This window comes from Neolamprologus multifasciatus, chromosome 13, assembly GCF_963576455.1.
Source record: "Neolamprologus multifasciatus chromosome 13, fNeoMul1.2, whole genome shotgun sequence".
Taxonomy (NCBI): Eukaryota; Metazoa; Chordata; class Actinopteri; order Cichliformes; family Cichlidae; genus Neolamprologus; species Neolamprologus multifasciatus.
Genome location: NC_140451.1, coordinates 30,157,987 through 30,172,438, shown reverse-complemented (window position 1 = coordinate 30,172,438; position 14,452 = coordinate 30,157,987). Strand labels below are relative to the sequence as shown.

Below are 14,452 nucleotides of genomic sequence, written 5' to 3'. Positions count from 1 at the left end.
TTGAGACAATCTGATCCTGTGTGTTTATGGCATAAAGATAAATTCTCAGAACAGTCGTAATCATGGTTTCATGTAAAGCTTCATAAGCTTACATTAAAGTGAGAGGTGATTACATTATACTTCTAGTCTCGTTACTGTAGGTTAGTTTTTAGGCCAAAAAGCGACTTTATCTGTAGGAACAAAACAGGTAAGGAGCTCTGCGGCTACAATGGGAGGGGCGGGGCTGAATAAAGGGGCGGGGTGGTCTCCCGGTGGCGTTTCCAGCCAATCAGCTGTTCGGGACCGAGCTTCAGCTGAGCCTCAGGTCAGAGGCAGAGCAGCTCTGGGAGTTTGCATATCAGCAAGCGAAGAAAAGTTTTGACAAGCGGACCTGCGGGCGGCTTCTGTCAGCAGCAGCAGCAGCTCAGCGTTCAGCCTGTGTGGAGTCTTTTCTCAGCGGGTGAGAGGTTGTACAATCCTCGGCAGTGTTCTGAGACTGTACGGCCCCAATCCCCCAGCTCAATCACCGCCAGCCTGGACTAACTGAACGCTTCACAGGTTTAATGACTTCATCTGTCAGCGGGCTCCTTGTGACCTGCGCACTTCGGTCTTAAACCTGCTTTTTTCTCGTCTCCCTATTTTTTTAATATAATTTTATTTTAACTCTAAAGTTGGACTTTACTCAAGACTGTCGTGGAAACAGCGTTGCGAAAATATGACAGCCGAAAAGGAGAAAAAGAGGTAAGAGATATGGATTCACTCCTCTCCTTCAGCCTCTCTGCGGTTTTAATTGCCTTCCGCTTGGATGTGACTTTATTAATTCGCGGCTTTAATAACAGAGGCTGTTTATTTAGTGCAGAAATTGCCTGACAGTTGGCTGCTGTGGCACAGAGAGGGACCTGTTGCTGCAGTGCTGCATGTGACTTGGCCTAGCTTTGCGCTCTGTGCTCGTTTGGAAGGCAGCGACAGGCGGTGGTTTCACACAGCTTTAATCTTAGCATTGCATTAACGCTGATGCACCGGGGCTGGAAGGTAAGTGGCCGGTTTAGCCTGTAACTGAACTGAGCTTTTGTTTTGGAAATGAGCTAATTTGGGTTTCACTGCGAGAAGCCGCAGTCACATTGAATTGTGCATATTTTAAAACCCCGAATGAACTTTAAAGGACTTTAAAATACTTTCTAAATATTTTCAAATTTAATACAATTTCTGATCTGCTTCTCGCTCATTCTAAGGTTAAACCCCACTACTGACTAATTTCCACATTAAGTGGTCCTGTAAACAAATCATTAACTTTTAAAAAATCATGTAGAGGTTCACTTTTGAAATGCACAACACTTGTGATCTTTGTAAATAGAAGTTCTTTTCTTCATATGAAACCCACGTAAAACACTTTGATCCTGCACACAGGATGCAGAGCAGACAGAGAAAAGGCTCAACTTGCATGCGAAGTAGCAGCTTACTATAGAAAGGTGCATGTCATTATAAATGTATAAATATTAACAAGATCTACATGGACTTTTGAACAAGTGGTAACAAAGAAAAAAAAGACACCACACTTTTTTTTTTCTTGGTTTTTTTTTTTTGAGTAAGGCAGCACTATCTGGAGAGAACCCAAGCTCTTAACCTTTAACCTCCTTCTAACAGAAGCCGGGCATCAGTAAAGGATAATCAATCATTACAGCAGATGTCAGACTGCCTGATCAGGAAAGTTCTAGACCTGCAGATATATTGCAGTACCTTGCTCTTGCTCTAACCACCTGATGTTTAGCCAAAATCTCAAAAACTGTTGCTGATATTTTGGATGTCATAGAGCTGTGACATCTTTTTCTTAACTTAGTCATATCACAGCAGATAATCTTGTCCTGTAACTAGTCAAACAGGAGATAATTGTGCCTGTTTCATCTAGGTCAGTGTATCGCAGCATTGATCTGACCAGTGAAGTTGTTTATAATTTGGCTCTACAATTATGTATTGTAATATTTCAGGTTTCCCTGGCTTTATTCCTTTTTTTTCTGATTGTTAATTGTTTATCAGTAGCCATGAAGCCTCAGGCTTAATCTTGCGTAATAATGCTCTACTCGTCTCAGCCTGTCTCGGTTTGTGTGGTCACAACAGGCCGTTTAGCTTTAACATCTTACCTGTGGGAAAATCTAAATTAGGTTTGCTGCTTGATTCCTGGTGAAACGATGCTCAACTTAACATTTAATTAAGAGATTCCCAGAGATTTTCTGCAAATTAATCTTTCACACTACCTGGAGAAGAAAACTGATTTCAGCCAGTGCAGCTGTTTTCGCTCGACACCTGCTTGTATGTCCCGTGCACCTCTGACTCTTTTCTCTGACTCTTGTCTGTCAGATCGAGCGTAAAGGTGAACAAAGCAGGAGACTAAGGCAGGATAACTGTGCCAGGGGTGAAAACATTCAGAGAAAGAGGGAGAAAATGACTCGGGGAGATGGAAAGTGAGATGAGTATAGGGCATTTCCTCTGACTGGTCAACGCCTCGGTGCTCCCACTGAAGACCTATCGGCCATTTTAGGGGAAGGGATCTCTGCAAGTGTGTCTCTGTCAGGCTGCGTGTGTGTGTAAGTGTGTGAGAGTTCACTGGTGTTTGTCCTCTCGCTGGTGTGCTCTGTGTGTGTTTGTCTTTGTGTCACACAGTAGTATGCTGTCACTGCTGCTGCCTGGAAGTCATAATTGGTTTGATAAGTTTTGATTCATGACAGCTGCCAGTGTTTATTTGAGATGCGGCGTCTCTCACTGGTTTTATTAATAATACTCATGTGGATGTGGTGAACTGACTTCTTGTCCGGCTGGTACATATTTTCTGTATCGTGATACACAAAAAGATTTCATCACAGAGTCACTGATTTTTCTTTATAAGTTGGTGTGCGTGTCGATTTTAAAGCTACAGCTGGAACGTATTTGATCGTTTTTTTGCTTATTGTTTTGTAAAAGCCCAACATGTCCATGGAAGAAGGAAAAATGAACTGTCAGATATAGTATAGATGTGTGTCAGTTTTGGGAGTGAAATTAGGGGATGGACTTAATGATGAACTGAAGATGTGTTTTTCTTTGTCATTCTTCAGGAAGATTTTAAAAATGTGTATTATACAAGGTTATAGAAATTGGGTTTGTTAAAAAAGGTTTGTGTTGATTTAATTTCTTGATTTATCATTGATTTCTTTTCAATCTGTTATACAACTTATTTATCAATGCTATTTATTTTCTTGGTTAAGGATTTGATTATTTCTATGGGGGTAAGGGATAGGATAAGTATAAGCCATAAAGCTTCAGCCTATTCCTTTTTCGGTTACTGTTTGAGTACTTTTATGTAAAATTATAATCTGTTGTTGTTGTTGTTGTTGACTGAAATAAACATTTCAATTCAATTCAATATAGTCTGCAAATGGATAAAATAATAATAAATGTTTTTTTAATAACTGACTAATCATTTATGTTTCTGCAGTTGGAACTTTAAAGGCAAATATTCAAAAATTTGATGGGTTGGGACTTCATCAGTAACTGAAAATTAAAAAAAAAAAATGCACATATCAACAAACAGTACAAGACTTGATGAGGGGGGAAAGTAGTGATTTCACACTGTAGTTGAACCCTCTTGTCTCCTGCATGTACTATCTTGGATCTTTGGATCAAGCTTCCACCTTATGCGGGCTTTGCCTTTTTTTTTTTGCTTGGAAGATGTTTTGTCAGAGAGAAAATGCATTCCCCTTGAAGCAAAACTGAGAATGCAGTAAAGCAAAATTGGAGGAAACGGGGTAGTTTTTAGGTTTTTCTACATTACCATTACGAGTTTCGGCAAGTTAAAGCAGTCGCACAAGTTCTTAGAAAAACAGAAAAAACGTAATCGGATAAATCGGTTGATAAGAAAGAAGAAAAAAAAAAGAAGTTCAAACTAAAGGCACAAATAAATTCAGGATAGCCTCTCAGGAGTATCTTTTTACGAAAAGAGGAGCCCGAACATGTTACAAGAACCTTGAACTGGGTGAAAAAGGTTTGATAAAATCTGTGTGCGTAAGGCCAGCTTTGTGTCTTGTCATCCACTGAGTGAACGCTGATTTGGACTGTCACTGCAATCTTTTCTGAGTCTTGATGATATTAGTTGCTGGTAGCGTTACCACACCTTTCTGATTTGGAGCAAAGAAACACTTCCTGAGTTTGCATAAGCAGCCAGCAGTGCTCCCAAAACCCCAAATGTCCTCCAGGCAAGCTGAAATTCCCCAAATAACAATGACTGCAAGGGTGTCGGCCGTAGATCAGTGGGGAAGTAAAGCTCTCTTATTTTTGAAATACATCTTATATTTTGTGTTATAGATAATATAAACATAATTTTGTTGCGATAATAATTTGGATTTTGTTACTTTTTGAGTTACGATGACGATTATTACAACGCTATAAGTCCAAGTCACCTGATCTGTTATATTCTTATGTCTGCGTCACGTTCACATCGTGAACTTTTCCTGTTATGTTAGTGTGACTACTATAATCTGCAATAAATTCAAAATTTTCTCCATCATTTAAGCCAAAAAATCTTCACTGTATTGCTTTGTAGCTTTCTTTTATTCATTTCTTAGACCCGAGTGTTTACATTGCTCAACTGGATTCACAAGTAATGTTACATTACTAGTATTTTTTTGTTTACTTTGGTTTGTAACAACTTCAGAAAGCCGTTACCACAACCTGACTCCATAACACACCAGCAGTGTTTGTCACGCTACTGAATACATTGAATAGCTTCTTTTCTTTTTTCAACATGTTGGTCTACTGATACCAGAAATAAGTTGTGGGCTTGTGAGGATCTCCTCTCGCTTCTTTCAGCATGTGATCCCATTGGAAACAATGCTCAAAGGTCAGAGTCCAGGGCAGCTGCCAGGCAGATATACATTACATGACTGCTGAGAGATTGAGCCATTCGGGTGTATTTTCTGTCTCTTTGGAGGACATTTTAGCGTTATCATAGTTGGTGGGGGCGTAGCTGTATGTTCTAGCAATAACAAAATAGTCCAATTTAAATAGTGGATGTTAGGAACCTTATCATAGCAGTTTCTAGGTATAAAACTTTTGCATTTATTGAGGAGATGATTTGGTTTTAATTCTAGGAGAAAAACAACTAGTAGCATGTTAAATCATCTTAACAAGAACCAAATTTTATGGTGTCTTTGAGGTGTTTATATGACAGCTGTCACACCAAAAAATAGCTGCATGAATTTAAGACCTTTAATGACTTTGAGTTTAGTTTCTCTTAATGACTGTTTTATAGGAGATGGTACATACTAAGCTGTCTAACGGTAACCTTTCACTCACTCCAAAGACTCAACGGGAAAATGTCTGAAAAGTTTTTCTTTTTGTGGGAATATATGCTGAGCTAAAATCACTTTATTTTACGGACCGCATGTAGCCCAGTTTAAACCTCAGACCAGTTGAACTGTAATAACTTAAAAAGAAATGCCTCCAAATATTCCCTCTGTTTGTCTTAAGAGGTACATATGGAAAACGTTGACATTTAATGAACCCTCCATTTATAAAATATATGGGCCGGCTTAAACGACTTTGTAAAAACAAGTGTAATTTAAACAACTTATCGTAAATCAAAGAAGCAGGTCGTCACAGCGGCCACAGGTCGCGTTTGTTTTTTCCTGTCAGGAGGCTGTAAAACTTCTGGTTTGGACGAAATAAACAAGCAACAGTTTTATGATTTGCTCCAAGTATAACCTGCAACTTGGTAATATACAGTGAAAAGTGTAAAATGCAGTTTGGATGCAGTGGGCTGGACTCACCTTTTGGTGATCTGACATCAGGCAGTGTTAATGCTTGCTGAGTAATTCTGGCAGCTTGTTTGAGCCGTCAGTGCTGCAGTGCTTTAAAGCTAGAACTGCTCACATCCATCATATTGGTCATGTTGAACCTTATCCTGAGTGGTGTTGGTGCTGTGGAGTGACTAGTTTAAAAGCCTGATTTGTGGTTTTAATGATCTCCTAAACACACCAGTTTGGCAACATATTCTTGCTGTTGTTACATCTTTGTGTCCTGCTTTCTTATGCTCATCCACGGGAAGGAGAGGGGAGGGTGAGGGAGGTGAGCAAGCTGCCAAAGATAAGGTCAGAGAGCACACAAAAGGGAGGACAGAAATAATCAAGAATAATCAAGTGGATGCAAAGGTGATTATAGATGAGCGTAAATCAATGAGGCATTTAAAGACCAATGAGTAAAGTGCAGACAGAGCAGCTGTGGCGTTGCATCAGATTACAAAAGCCCGTCAACTCAGTGCCTTCATGCCTCTTTTGTGCGCTAACCTCGGCCTCCCGACCCAAACATCACGCCACTTACAGAAGGCGTGCAACCTGCCCGCTGCAAGACAGAGGAGTGAAAGGAAAGACGGAGAGGGTGAAGCCCAAATGTTTAAAATTGGAGCTTGTTTGTTGAATTCAGAGATGGGAAGTGATTAAGTACATTAACTAGAGTAGAGTGCTTTAGTGAGGTTTGAAACTCTAAACCCTCACAGTTCTTTAAAATAATTCATATTGGGAACAATATGTCTAAAATCTATCTTCATTACAGCCCAGTCTAAAGAAGGAAAGCTTTACCTTTCCTAAGAAAAAGTTTGGAACTCGTGTAAATGCAAAGTTTATGAAGACATTTGGATTTATAGTTCCAGCACTAGTTTTAAGGGCCTCAAGTGGCAGCTAGACAAACTGCAGTTTTTGCTTTTACTTTGAGCTCCAGAGGCTGTCGACTTCTTTTGCCCAGCTGACACCTTGGATGTGCGTTATGAGCAATGCAACCAAAATGTGAGGCCGAACAAGAACGCATTGCATAAAAGATTACTAACAGTTGCTGAACAGTTAATTGGTTTTGTTTTTTGGGGGTTTTTTTCTTTCGTGTTGGGATTTCCCAAAACAGTTTTCCCGGAGTGTGACAAAGCTGGAAACTTGACCTTAAATAATACTAATGTTACACTTTTAGTTTGATGACTTACAAGAAGCGCCTCTTAACAACTCGCAATGATTCCCAGACCTCGACTGAACTTTGTCTTCAATATCAAGTATGGGCAGAATTTATTGCTTCCCTTAAGAAGGGGGCGGAGGGGAGGGGGGTGCAGGGGAGGGGGTGCTACTACAACACACTATGAGCTGCTCGCCGGCTCTGCCATTGTGAGTTATTTTCAGTTAAAATCTGAATAAACAAACAAAAGCTTGGTACCAGCAACAGACACTTCAGTCTGTTTGTCAGTTTTTGAGTCTCTGTGGTCAGGAATGTGTCCATTTATTTTGAGAGTCCACTGGTTGCGTTTGTCAAGCTCTTATTCAGTGATTTACTCGGGGTAAACAATTTGAGAGGAAGATGAGGACCGAAACAATAGAGGCCAAACAAAAAGAGAGACTAAAGCGAGGTAGAGCGAGTGAAAGATTGAGTGGGGAGAGAGAGAGGCTTGGGGTTATTAAGTAGCCAAGTGATACGCTACATTTGCCAGCTGTGTGACTCGTGTGGTTTATCGTGAGTGATTCTTTCTGGGTGAACGCTGCTTCTCCTGCTGCTGCTCACGGACAGCGGTGGACTTGAAGCTTTAGAAGCAGGTGTGGATTCAGAAAGAGGCTGCCCAACACATCAGCGCTGAGAGCACTTACAGAGCAGGAAGGACAGAATTCAGAAGTTAATAAAAGTGCATGTCAGGGATTCTTACTTTCCAGCAACGGGTGTGAATTTATTTCATTATTCTATACAGTGCTGTGAATTGAGTGGGAATACCTGTGAACCGAGTGCTTGTTTTACTTTGTTGCTTTTTACTGAACACGATCTTATTGACACAAGCTGTTTTTACACATGACCCATGGAAAATGCTGGGAGAATCAGTTCTGAATTATCTGAAGGTTTCTCTTTCTCACATGTATCACGCCGCAGGGGATGGTTTGTGTCAGACGTGTTCTCACTACTGGAAGCGCGCTGGTTTGGTTTAGCAGAGGGAGCTGCCTGAGTAACGGAGGACGATGATGAGCACTCACCTGCTGTGAATTCACTGGACAACTTTAAAAAAAACGGTGTTGTTCCCTCGTTGGAACGATCAGCATGGCGCAGCCTTCGTAAAAGGGAACTGACTGTTTTTTTTTGGTTTTTTTTTTAAATGATTAAAAACGAGAGTTTATTTTCTTTATAAGTACTCAGACTGTTGGAACGGTTGTTGTTTTGGGCTATCAGAACCATTAGTTAAATGAGAAAACTCATCAACCATAATTAGACATAAAACGATCAACTTTATCTGCAGGTTTTTAGTGTTGGGGAATTTTATACAAACGCTCTGAGTGTTTAAACAAATTAAAGAGCACAAAAGATTGCACTTCTTTACGGAGCCCCGCAGGGGACATGGGAGAAAAAAAAATTAAGACGGACTTTTGCGAGATCTCGCAAAACTCGCAATCTCGCAAAACTAACTCGGGATCTCGCAAAACTTTTGCGAGATTTCGCAAAACAAACTCGGGATCTCGCAAACGTTTTAGCCGCATTCTTCGGACGCTGGCTCGAAGCCGACCGGGAGGTCGAGGCACGATGTGCCGGGAAAGCGGTGTTCCTCCCGGCTGTAGTAGGTCTCGACCTCCCGTTAGCTTCGAGCTAAAACTGCGGCTAAAACTTTTGCGAGATCTCGAGTTTGTTTTGCGAGATCCCGAGTTAGTTTTGCGAGATCTCGCAAAAGTCCGTCTCAATTTTTTTTTTCTCCCATGTCCCTTGCGGGGCTCCGTACTTTCTGTAATTAAACTGGAAGTTTCTTCAGGTAGATGCAGTCTGTGAGTGAGTGCACCAACGAGCTGTAAATATCAAGCATTAAATAAAGAAAGAAGGTTTTTGTTTTCAGTGGCAAGAAGAGCTCAAAGGTGAGTGTGTGCAGTAAACAAACTGGTAAACCTGAGACCCTGCTAACTGCTGAGGGCCCTGGTCAGCCGTACGTACAGTCCAGCGTCCCAATTGGCCGTCAGACCCTTGCGCAGTGAGGGGGAAACAGCAGGGGAGGCGATGAGTCGGTCTGGGAAACCTCTCTATATCTTTCCATTGTTATTTTTATCTCGTTCATTCTCACCCGCCTACGCTACCTCCTCCTGTCTTTAACCTCTTTCTTTTTTGCTTTTCGCTCGTATCACATTGTCTCACGTTTATTCTGGACACCCGACAGCGCTGTTTACCCCGCTCACTTTGTTGTTGTTGCCACGCCCCCCCCCCCCACTTCTGTTCTTTGCCTCTTCTGCTTCTCCACATTCTCCTCTTTTTCAGAACTGTGTCTCCTTGCCGTTTCCTTTTTCCCGTCCGCCAGCTCCCCTTCTTCCTTTTCCTCTGCTACCAAATTGGCTGGGCTCCACGATCCCCTGTATGTCACCTGGCTGAGCTCCATCTCCCTGTAGACTTCCCGTTTCACCTCGAGTGACTGTGAAACGTTTGCTCTTCAAAGTCAGAAGCTGGACATAGAAAGTTGTGTGCAGAAGGGGTTTTGCTTTATTTACAAATTTCTGAAACTCATCATAAATAACTGCAGCCACATTTTCCTTAATGTGGAGTTTTATTGTAAACATATTTGCATTTCCCACAAAAAACACAAGTAAAAAGTCCATGTAGCGAGAAGTCAGGGTGGAAGGAAAAAAGGGGTGACCGCTGTTGTTCTATTTCACACCGAAACATCTGCTCGACCGCAATCATTCCATATCCGCAGCCTTGTTTCTGTTGTAACCAATGATAAAGTTTCCTTAACTTTAACAGAAGAGTCATTTTAACCACACTGCATAAAGAATGGATGCATGCTCCCTAAACACAGTGCAGCTGCATAAACCTTTACATTTATATTTATTCAAGCGTTCATGTTGAAGACTTGTACGTATGCATCTACAATTTCACCTCAAACGTGCTCTTAGAGGAAAACCTCACCCTGTAACGTGACCCGAGTTTCATGTTGGGGGGTCATCAGTGCTGATGAGAGCTATATCTCCAGTTAAGACTCTTATCCCACATTTCCACATTAACCAGTTTATGCACCAATCATCTTCCAGGATCAGGACATCAATATAGAGTTCTACTGTCATGTCAACAGGTGTCTAAGATTTGGTGTATCATTGTATGTGAGCAGATGCAGTGGAACAACGATCTTCAGTCACCTCCCACATCCATTGTGCAGATTTGCATGTCAGAACAGAACGTATGTGCACAAAGAGATGGCCTCATAGGGAGATCAGCTTAATATAAATCAGATTAGATTATTTCTTTTTGTGGGGATTTTGTGATCACACCTCATGCACTCATTAAAAGCAAACACAGAAAAAGCCTCCACATGCTCCCTCATGCTTCACTGTTCTGGAGCTTTAGAGCGCATTCACAAATTTAAAGTCCAGACACTGTCCTCTTAGTCTGGAATACAATGCACTTTAGCAAAAGTCACTTTGCAGTGCTCTGTAAGATTATATATATTTTTTAATTTCACAGTGGAGTTTATGCTGTTTTAAAAACAAAAAAAAATTCAGGGAAACTTTTATATCTCACCAGAACAACAGTTGTCATTTTTTCACTTCTGCTCATTTGAAAAGTTTTTGTGTTGAAAGAGATTACTGTTCCCTTTTTTTTGTTTCCCCCTCCTGTGTGTTAAAAGCTTTTTCCTTGAATGTCCTTTTCTGCTCTCTCGGCACTTTTACTGTTCAAGGTGAATTTGCAAAATGGGACCAGAGGTCAAGAGCCGATAACCAGGATGGAACAGTAAATCAGTGAAACACTTAAAAATGCCCCAAAATGAGTTTCACTCAGTTTGACTTGACAACTATGTCAGAAACTTGAGTGAAAGCAATAATAAAGTGAAAACCACACTCGCATTCCTCCTGTAATCCTGTTGCTGTAATCCCGCTGTAGTCAGTCCTCTGTTCATTGGGTTTGCGTTTAAAAACATGCAAAGTAAAAACAGTCAGTTTTCTCCTTACGTTCTCTTTTTGATCATATCTCTTTATCTTTCTTCAGAAACTTTGAGTAATGAAACAGTTTTATCATTGCTAGGAACCTGATTTTCTTCAGTTTTTCCATGCGAGACTCTTAAACCACAAATACTACAGATTTACCCACCAAAGCTTCTCTCGGGTGCCATCTGTATCTGCCCCGTCAGCAGTCAGCTCATCCCTTTTCATCTGTAGTTAGAATAAGAAAATGGACCGCGTCCCAAACTTTTTAGTGCTCTACTGATTTAAATGTTTAAGTTATTGATTGCTGTTGTTGTAAATGTGTTGGTTCTACAGAGCCATGAACAAGACTCCTGTAGTAGTTAATCACTTCAGGTCGGCTGTTATCTCATCAGGGGGCAATAATTCAGATCAAATGGGGAAAAACTTTGTTCATCATAACTAAGGGTGCTCTTTTTTTCCCCCCAAAAGTACTGATTTTTAAAAAAAATTTATTTATATAATAACACTTAAAGTTTCCTGTACTTTATTGGAATTTAACAGTGCACTTACTCTCATGTATAACAGCAGTTTCTTACTGTAAAATAGTACAATTCACTGTGTAAAATGACATTGTTGACATTGTGATTATATAGAACACTAATTAAAACATGAATTAGGTCTTGGAGAATCTGGATACAGTAACAATGACAAGAATGATAATAAAAATACGGCAACAAAATAACCCATTAATTTTAAAAATATTCAAACTTTTTTTAATTTTCTCTGAGCTGAAATAAATGATTTTGTAAGGTGCCTGAACTCACCATGTAAATCTTTGTACTCTTACTTTTAGTTTGGTTTCTCTATCTAAATGTTTAGATTTGTGCCATTCGGCTCATTTGGTATTCTCAGCAGGGTTTCTAGTCTGGTCAGCTGACCTCCTTCGCACCACCTGTGGCCTCCCTCTCTTTCTCCTTTTCCCTTTCTCCATCCCCTCTGTGCTTCTTTCAATCAGCCAGTCTATCCCAACCATCAGCGTGCTGTGGGCGGGTTTGTTTGTGCCAGAGTGACTGTGTGTGTGTGTGTGTGTGTGTGTGTGTGTGTGTGTGTGTGTGTGTGTGTGTGTGTGTGCGCGCGCGCTGCTCTCTTTCATGGACTATCGGAATCATCAGCAATCTCCTGCATCGTTCTTCCCCTGATTGAGGCGAAGTCGGGGCCCCTGTCTGGGATAGCTGTTTGTTCACCCGTGTGTGTGTGTGTCTGTGTGTGCGGACCCACACACAGACAAACGCCTGTTTGGCTGCGTTTCCAGAACTTGATGTTCCTTAGGATCACAGATTAGCCAGTACTGTATTGTTGCTCTGTGTTTGTTTGGCGAGGCGCCACAACTGCAGGAAGACCCACTGTAAGCAAGGAAAGGTGTGTGTGTGTGTGTGTGTGTGTGTGTCTGCTTAGTTGTTTGTGTGTGTATTATGGGTGTGGGCAGGCCTTTTCTGACTCTAGACCACTTTTATAGTGGAAAGCAGCCTGTTTTCCATAAGCACAATCTAAAAATACGCAAACAGACTTCAACATTCTTTAAAGTACACTTTAAATGCCTGTGTGAGACTTTTGTGTGTATTCTTCCTTTTGCCCAGGGAAATAAATGATATTAATGAAATAATGATGATATTATTATTAGTATTATTATTATTATTATTGTTTTGTAACATTCCTCCAAAGACTACTTCATCAGTTATAGTTTTAGTAACACACTAAAAAAATACTTGGTCACTTTTAAATCTATTAGTCTCCCTCTTCTGATTGATCAACATAATAAATTTTTGTTTTTTAAACAAAGATTAATTATTCATCGTTAAATAATGAAAATTATATATATATATATATATATATATATATATATATATATATATAAATATATAAATAAAATTAAATAAAAATTTTATTTTTTTTTAAATTCACACCAAAGTACACCGTTTACATGTCAGACCAAAGACAGACATGTAAACGGCGTACTTTTCAGCAAAGCTGCGCACAACAAGACTTCATCTAGTTTTAGTGGAATTGATAGCGATCTTCATACAGCTGTACTGATCTTTGAAGAAGAGGTGAAGGAATGATACAAAAGTTCAAGCCTCAGTCAACGAAATGTGTCGATCTGTACTCGGCGAGAGTGATGGAAATGACAACAAACTGATTAGAACATTTTTAGTTACTGGGCAAAAGAGCAAATGGTCCATGAAGCACACTCACCTGCGCACACAAACTCACATGCACACGTTCACACACTCGCTCGCACTAACACAGCCTGACACCTGCTCTGGTCACAGGATCTGTTTCCTATAAGCACCTTTTAGCTTGTTATCACAACAATCACAGCAGGAGTCAGGACCTGTTTTCTGGGCATTTGTGTCCATGTGTTCGTGTGTTTATGCGGCTGCTTGTTGAACAACCTGAAGATTCAATCCAGAACTTGAATAACAAACTCGTAGATTAGTGTCTGTTCAGTTAACAGCACCTGCATGTTGTAGTTTCTGGTGTCAACAGAAAGACACATCTCCCAGACAGCAGGAATATATTTATATTTATATATATTTCAGTTTAAGTAAAGTTTTGGGAGGTTAAATTGTACCAATATGACTGCAGAGTGTTTGTATACCTCTGTTTATGTACATGAACACATTAAAGCCTCTTTAATGACTGTGGCTGTGACTTTGGCTATTGAAAGAAAAGTTAAGATTACAAATAATACACTTCAGAAATATTAGATCAGAAAACAAGTGAACAACACTCGTGTTTCCAGACCAAACAGGTTACTCATGTAACCCACATTTCTGCCCCGAACAACCAGGTGAAGACAATTGTTCTTTTTTTGTTGTGTCTTTACATAAGTCATGAATCATAAACCTGCAATGAGCTCGTGTCTTTTAAACTCTGCTTACTCAGATTAAAGGCTTTTGTGGAATTCTTTTCGCCTGCTGTTGATGCGTTTAACTCCAGCTGTATCTGTTTGCATCTTTTAAGTGATGGAAACCTCGGCCTTGTTGTAATAACACACCATGACATTATGTCCAAAGAATGGGCGTTGATGTTCTGTGTAAGTAAAAATAAAGAAATAAATGTGTAACGAGATGAAAGTTTTCCCTGCTTAAATGGAAGATTTGCCTAAAATTTTTTTTTTTTTAAATTAAAAAAAAGGAGGACTTTTTTTAAAGCTTAATTTCCCTTGCAGCTTCACATTTGCTGAAACGATCCTTTAACCCTTTAAAGCCGGTCGGAGCGGGCACGCTCTGTTTTGCGTAACTATTTTTAAATCCCGGTAGCACTGCAACCACATAAGCTAGGGCAATAATTTTTTTTGCATATGAAACTAGAGCAGTTGTACTTACATCTTAGACATCAGCTTGTCCTAAGTCACAGTTTCCTTCCACATATAGCTTTGCAAAAACTGCATAAAAAGCGCTTGCAGAAACAAGAACATAATATTCCCGAAACACGCTTTGCCGATCCGATCAGCTGTTCATAACACTTTCTATGTGGGAATAGACGTCAGCGCGAAC

The 14,452-nt window shown here is 40.2% G+C and overlaps 1 protein-coding gene across 1 annotated transcript in view; it reads left to right on the top strand.

Moving 5' to 3' along the window:
- Window positions 1-288: 288 nt before the first annotated feature.
- The window catches only part of epas1b (endothelial PAS domain protein 1b), a 52,824-nt gene continuing 38,660 nt past the window's right edge, over window positions 289-14,452 (top strand). Inside the window, exon 1 of the mRNA XM_085183299.1 lies at window positions 289-720. Within this exon, the coding sequence (XP_085039425.1) occupies window positions 695-720 (26 nt within the window). The 5' untranslated portion in view covers window positions 289-694. The remainder of the gene's footprint in view (window positions 721-14,452) is intronic.